General features: G+C 43.5%; 2 protein-coding genes across 2 annotated transcripts; one reads left to right on the top strand and one right to left on the bottom strand.

Moving 5' to 3' along the window:
* Nucleotides 1–360: 360 nt before the first annotated feature.
* On the bottom strand, nt 361–3,589 carry LOC125530275 (rust resistance kinase Lr10-like). Its single transcript, XM_048694666.1, has 3 exons — nt 2,598–3,589; nt 1,982–2,005; nt 361–1,633 (listed from the first exon to the last, which is right to left on the bottom strand). Exons 1-3 carry the CDS (start codon nt 3,436–3,438, stop codon nt 561–563), a joined length of 1,938 nt encoding a protein of 645 aa, XP_048550623.1. The 5' UTR covers nt 3,439–3,589; the 3' UTR covers nt 361–560.
* Nucleotides 3,590–3,804: 215 nt separating this feature from the next.
* LOC125530274 (LEAF RUST 10 DISEASE-RESISTANCE LOCUS RECEPTOR-LIKE PROTEIN KINASE-like 2.4) lies at nt 3,805–6,421 on the top strand. Its single transcript, XM_048694665.1, has 3 exons — nt 3,805–4,733; nt 4,838–5,019; nt 5,110–6,421. The coding sequence occupies exons 1-3, from the start codon at nt 3,958–3,960 to the stop codon at nt 6,234–6,236; spliced, it is 2,085 nt and encodes a 694-aa protein (XP_048550622.1). The 5' UTR covers nt 3,805–3,957; the 3' UTR covers nt 6,237–6,421.
* The last annotated feature ends 351 nt before the right edge of the window (nt 6,422–6,772 follow it).

The following is a 6,772-nucleotide window of genomic DNA, read 5'->3' as shown; positions in this document are numbered from 1 at the left end:
GGTTTTACTGTCTTTTCTCTTTTCTTTCTTTTTTCGTTGTTTTTCTTCAGTTTTCTTTATTTGTTTCTCAGTTTTCACTGTTTCTTTTCTTTCCTTTTTTCCTTTTCCTTCATTTTTCCTTTGGTTTTGTCTCTTTGTTTCTCGTTTTGCAACAACTCTCTTTGTTTATTCTCCTCCGTTTCATTATTTTTCTACATATATATATATATATATATATATATATTTTGTACATACCTTTGTTTACTCCTCCGTTTTGCAACAACTCTCTTTGTTTACTCTCTTTGCAACAACCGAGTAAGGCAATCGACAGATTATTATTGTGTTGTACACAGCTCTATTGCAAGTTTTTGGACATAAATATGTAAGTAGATTGTAGTAGCATCTTGCAAACAACTAGTAGCACTATTACATGGTAGTGACTAGTGACCGGTGATTATTCATACATCTTCAGACCTAATGGACTGAAAGCATCAAAATACAGTGGTTGCTATTGTTACAACACATGCGTACACAAAGTACAACCTTGAATGTTGCCAGACTATGGTAGTCCCTGTTTTGATTTATGGCATAAGTTCGTTTTCATATGAGACAAAAGGCTTCGGAGGCATCTGCAGGCTCTGAAGCCTCCCTGTTAGCATGTTAACAACCTTCGTCATCGACGGTCGGTTTCTTGGGTTCCACTGGATACACCACAGTGCAACCATTGCCAGCTGCCTCACCTTATCTTTCTCTTCTTGAGTTGCTTCCAAGGTAAGAGCCAACTCCTCCCCATTGATCACTTTCTCGTAGATCCACTTTGGGAGGTAAACATCATCCTGGCTCCCGATTCTTGGGTCTGCATTCCTCCTCCCGCTCACCATTTCTAGCACCAGCATGCCGAAACTGTACACGTCTGACTTGTACGAAACTCCCCCAAAGTTCCGAGAGTATAGCTCTGGTGCAATATACCCCATTGTGCCTCTTGCTGCTGTTAAGGTGACGATGCTTTGGTCCCTTGCACACAGCTTCGCCAGGCCAAAATCTGAGATCTTTGGATTGAAGTTGTAGTCCAGCAGGATATTGTGAGGCTTAATGTCAAAGTGGAGGATGCGTTGGTTGCACCCTTGATGCAAGTACTCCATTCCTCGGGCGATGCCTAAAGCAATATTTAGCAGCTTGTCTGGTACTAGAAGATTCTGAAAAATATTAGAGTCATCAGAGAATATGTATTTCTCCAGTGACTCGTTAGGCATGAATTCATAAATAAGCGCCCGCCTCATTCCTTCAGAACAAAATCCCAGGAGGCGGACAATATTGGCATGGTGGATTAGTCCGATGGTTGCAACTTCATTGATGAACGATTCTCCCTCTCCTGCAGAGTTCTCTAGCATCTTGACTGCCACAGGCACTCCATTTGGTAGCTCGCCTTTGTACACACTTCCAAATCCTCCCTGCCCTACTTTTTCCTTAAACCGTCTTGCCATCTTCTTAACTTCAGAGAAAGTGTACCTTGTTGGTTTTGATGTTCCATATGTCTTGAGAAACATCTCAACCTTCATATGTATCTCTGCATTATATCTTGTCTTGAGTGAAAGATAAAGCACAGTGGCCACCGTCACCAAAAGAACAACAAATGCAGCCACCGATGATGTAGCTGAATAAGCAAACAATACGTCATCAGCATATTGCACCAGGACTTAAAAGCCGTTATTTAGTACTACTCCCTCCGTTCCTAAATATTTGTCTTTCTAGAGATTTCAATAAGTGATTACATACGGAGCAAAATGAGTGAATCTACACTCTAAAATATGTCTATATACATCCGTATGTGATAGTCCATTTGAAATCTCTAAAAGGACAAATATTTAGGAATGGAGGGAGTATTTGTTATGATAAGAGGATATTAAGAGTCAGAGTAACCAGCAATAAGAATTTGTACAACAGAAAACTTTTATTTTTTCCTTTATATGTTGAAGCTAAAAAGACTTGGTTGGAGCAGTACCTGCAATGACTTTCATACGTGAACCTGCAAATACCAAGAAAGAGAATGAGATAAGCAGAAAGAAATTATATTTAGAAAAAGTTATAGAACAGACAAATTGGGTGCTGTATACCATGGCTGCAGTACACTGCCCTAATATATGAGGAACAAATTCACGACGCTATTTATGCCTCCCCGATTCATTTCCCCAAAATGCCTAGCTAGTTCACCGCTCCCTCTAAACATGCCCAAATTCCATCAATCCCAGCTTCTCGTCGCCCCCTGCCGGCGTAGGCATGCTGGTGGAGCTGCTCAACTGTAGCAGCATGTGCAGCCATGCATGCTAATTGAGTGTTGCAAAGAAAATTGTAGAATAAACGGTGAGAGTTCTGGATTATTTAAGGCCAGTAGTGTCTGAAAGATGAGAAAAACTTATTTTTTCCCTGGTTAATTATTTCTCACATTTTTCTACTGGGTCCTTCAGTTTGATTGCTCGAGCAGGATTTGTGATCCTATTTTTGAAAGAAAATTAGTTGACAGAAAGTCTCATGGAGATTCGAACACATGGAACTGTAGAATGAGTAAATTGTGAACTAAAATCTTAATATATGGTTTTGACTGTTATAACTGATCATACCATGAGGGTCAGGTATGCAGAATTGTTCATTCCTTTGTGAGCTGAACGCGCAGCGTTGCCCACTGAGTTCACATTGCCTGCATCTGAAACCATACCAATACACTGTCGTCTCAGCAAAACTGAGCATTCTTTCTGCGCTTTCCTTGAAGGACAGTGAGAAGAATGTGTCTGACATTGGGTCCCCAAATTTATACATGGGTATCAGGCGGCCACCGACGCCATCTGAGACTGGGAAAACCTTGCAGTCCAATGGAAGAATGGACATGTCTTCATAACCATCCACCAAATACAAGAAGTGGGTTGTGTTGCTAAGGCAGGAGACTGGGCCTGCAATGCTATGGGCATCGGCAGCAGCAGGTGTGAACTCGCTTGAACAGCATACCAGGCTTGCATACCTATATGACCAAATTGAGAACTGTCGATCTGGCAGCTGCATGCCGTCGATACCATCAACTGGCCGAGGCGACCAGCTTCTGGAGATGGCGAGCTTCTGCTGTAGCATCAAACAGGGGTCTACAAGCGGGATGAGCTTCATCGAAGAACGTCTGTAATCTATGGCACTGACACTGTATGAGCCAAGAACTGGGTGAACTAGGATGGTGTCTTGACCAGAGCATGCTAACTTCAAGGTTAATCGATCCGTGCCACTACATCCACATGCTGCTGCTGATGTATTGCTGGACTCAAGGCAAGAAGGGTACCTGATCATTGGGCCATGTTGGCTGCAATTGGAAGGTGGGCAGTATTTGAAGAAATCTTGATCATCCCATGCCGTGGCCAAGTAGATTCCGTGGTTGATCAGAGGCAGCAGCAGGAGGGCTATGACAAGTAATTTACTCATCTTTCTGTGCTTCTGCAACCGAGAGGGAGAAGATGTGGCAAGTAGCCAAAACCAAAAGCAGTCAGAGTTGAGCCTGAGGAGTAAATTTCAAATGCTAACACCTGCCGTGTTCTAGTGGTTTGAGTGTGATTGCAGATTTGCTTCTGTCCAGTCCCTTGTTGCATGAGCAATAAATATGTTTTGATTGGCATTTTGCATTTCGTGGAAATTCTTTGATACTGTCATTGTCATGGGACAGAAGACTTCAAGCCTCGAGTCGTCTTTTGTTCCTAGCTACACAATGGGAGAGAAATATCTTCCTCTACTTAACAGAACACTCCGACTGGGTCGTCTTCTGTTCCTAGCCACACAATCGAGAGAATATATTCCTCTTTCACATGTCGTGTATATACCAATGAAGTCATATTAGTATATACAGCTGGATATGATCAACTAGTTGATGTCGATCCCTTCCCCTCCTTAGTACTCTTAACAGAACAAACCAGGATATCAAGTCCCTAGTGCATCTGTGAAGCTTTCATGGGGAACCCTGGTGCATTTCATCATTCTATTACCCTACAATCCTTCACTGTCTTCTCCCTTGTTGCTGTTTTTGTAGCAGATTATCATGTCCAGGGAGGAGGTGATGGATGCCCACTGTTTTCCTGTGGACATCTCCGAGACATATCATATCCTTTCCGTCGGCGAGGTGATCCTCGTGAGTGTGGTGTTGAAGAATACGAGCTGGGTTGCACCAGTAGCAAGGCTACAATTCACATCAACACGGGAACATACTATGTGACTGCCATCAACTACGCTGGTTCCTACTTCTGGGTCATGGATACCAACTTCAATACCAGTAGCAGCTGCCCTCTTCCACTGTGGAATCACATTCCTTACTTTGGATATTACGGCGACACTGATTCAGTTTCACCACCTGGCTTTCGTTATTTGCTCACTCAAAGTTCAATACCAGAAGCATGTTTTTGTAATTGTTCACGAGCAGTAACAGATAATAGTAGATACAAGCCCGTTGCTTGCCTGAGTGCCAACAATTCATATGTTTATGTCTGGGTGTCTGGTTCATGTGTGGTTGCACTTCTTGAACCTTATTGTGGATACCTGGCCAAGATTCCATTTGGTAACGAGTATCCTTCTGATTGGGGACAGCTACAGAATGCAAGTAATTATGCAGATATCACACAACACATTTCTAAGGGGTTTACTGTCCAGTTTCCTGTCCCGGTTTACTCGGAACCTTCTGCATCTGAGTTGTTAAGAAAGAACATCAATTTATGCCTCAACAATTCAATCAGGTAATCACCCTTCCATTTCCTCCTGACTTTATTTTCTCACCTCTTAAGCCAACCTGACGGTGGCAGCCTGCATTATAATTTATTTACAATTGCATGATTTGCAGCTACTTCAAGGAGCAAATATCTGGCACAAGCATTATTAATTGGACTCATGCTATTTTCTGGAGTGAGGTGCACTTCTTAGAATGCGTGACTCAGGACGGTAACGATCACATCCACACAGCAAAGTTGGTTTTGATTGTTGCAACCATAGTATCTGCTATTGCTATCCCCAAGTTCTTTTTTGGTACGTGAGAATTGTATACGCATTTTACTTTCGAAAAAGAGAATTTACATTCTTTTAACTTATGTCCGTATCTGTCGACTTGTTGTGCAGTACTGTGCAGGTTCTTGTTGGCACCCCTGGCTGTATGGATATTCCTAGCCTACAAGTACATGAAAACAAGGATCATAATTGATGCAGTTGAGAAGTTCCTCAGGATTCAACAAATGATTGGCCCGGCGAGGTACTCCTACACAGATATAGTTGCAGTCACAAGCCATTTCAGAGATAAATTGGGCCAAGGGGGCTATGGTACCGTGTACAAGGGCGTGCTACTCCCAGGCGATGTCCATGTCGCCGTGAAGATGCTAGAGGGCAACTCCAACTGCAATGGTGAAGATTTCATCAGCGAGGTCTCCACCATCGGCAGGATCCACCATGTCAACGTGGTGCGTTTAGTGGGGTTCTGCTCGGAGGAAATGCGAAGGGCCTTACTCTACGAGTACATGCCCAATGGTTCTCTGGACAAGTACATCTTCTCTACCGAGAAGAGCTTCTCATGGGACAAGCTCAACGAGATCGCTCTAGGCATTGCCAGGGGGATCAACTACCTACACCAGGGGTGCGACATGCAGATTCTACACTTTGATATCAAGCCGCACAACATCCTTCTCGACAGCAATTTCGTCCCGAAGGTCGCCGATTTCGGACTCGCCAAACTGTACCCGAGGGGCGACAGTTTCGTGCCTTTGAGCGCCATGCGGGGAACCGTCGGCTACATAGCCCCTGAGATGATATCCCGGAGCTTCGGCGTCATATCCAGCAAGTCTGATGTGTACAGCTTCGGGATGTTGCTGCTGGAGATGGCCGGCGGGAGAAGGAATGCTGATCCAAACATGGGGTCCTCAAGCCAGGCGTACTACCCTTCATGGGTGTACGACCGGCTGACTCAGGAAGAAGCGGGCGAGATATCTGATGTTGTTGTTGACATGCATGAGCTAGAGAAGAAGCTATGCGTTGTCGGATTGTGGTGTATTCAGATGAGATCTCGTGATCGGCCGACGATGAGTGAGGTCATTGAGATCCTGGAGGCTGGGGTTGATGGCCTACAGATGCCTTCGAGGCCGTTTTTCTGCGACGAAGGGCACATCCATGTCGAGGACTCTTACCAGTTCACTTCCGAGCTGTCGGCTGTCTCGGAGGAGGAATTGAGTGTGGTGTCAGAGGAAGACGATGTGTGAGGTATATATACAATGTGTGGTACTATAATTTATGCATGTATATGTATGTATCATGGAGTAATGCACTGTAAAAGTTACGGTTGTAACAGTACCAACCCAGTAGAAAGGCTTTGTACAAACTGCCTTGGTTGCTGTGCGGAGCAACTTTAAATAAGTTTGAAATGTTACATCAGTTTATTTGTTTGTTCCCTGCTCTTGATAAATTCTGATGGAAAATATTGCTTCAACAGTAAATTCTTGATACAAACAAGTTTGTGAGAGGTGACAAAAGGCCGCCTTTTTCTTGTTAAGTAACATTTTTAGAGAAAAATTGTATTTCATTCTGCTGTCAGTAACATGCATTATGGATGAGCATTGTTGCTGATAAACATTCTGATTCCGGTGCGACAGATAAGGCAAGTTTTTTGTTTTTGTTTTGCTGGATAACAGAAGCACAACTCAGCTCCCCACTTTTTATTTTTTCTTGAAACGGACTCAACTCCCCAATTTCATCACTTTGTTCATTGAAATACAATTTTAGTTTACAGCAACATCTC

Source organism: Triticum urartu, unplaced genomic scaffold (genome assembly GCF_003073215.2).
Source record: "Triticum urartu cultivar G1812 unplaced genomic scaffold, Tu2.1 TuUngrouped_contig_6195, whole genome shotgun sequence".
Lineage (NCBI taxonomy): Eukaryota > Viridiplantae > Streptophyta > Magnoliopsida > Poales > Poaceae > Triticum > Triticum urartu.
Note: the sequence above shows the minus strand (reverse complement) of the source record. Positions and strands in the feature narration are given on the sequence as shown.

Excerpts from the sequence above, each read along its gene's own strand:
- LOC125530274 (XM_048694665.1), top strand. The coding sequence starts at position 3,958 with ATGGGGAACCCTGGTGCATTTCATCATTCTATTACCCTACAATCCTTC. Across the intron at positions 4,734-4,837 it reads TGCCTCAACAATTCAATCAG|CTACTTCAAGGAGCAAATAT; the intron begins GTAATCACCCTT and ends CATGATTTGCAG. Across the intron at positions 5,020-5,109 it reads TATCCCCAAGTTCTTTTTTG|TACTGTGCAGGTTCTTGTTG; the intron begins GTACGTGAGAAT and ends CTTGTTGTGCAG.
- LOC125530275 (XM_048694666.1), bottom strand. The coding sequence starts at position 3,438 with ATGAGTAAATTACTTGTCATAGCCCTCCTGCTGCTGCCTCTGATCAAC. Across the intron at positions 2,006-2,597 it reads CTGCATACCTGACCCTCATG|GTTCACGTATGAAAGTCATT; the intron begins GTATGATCAGTT and ends TGGTATTTGCAG. Across the intron at positions 1,634-1,981 it reads ACGTATGAAAGTCATTGCAG|CTACATCATCGGTGGCTGCA; the intron begins GTACTGCTCCAA and ends TTGCTTATTCAG.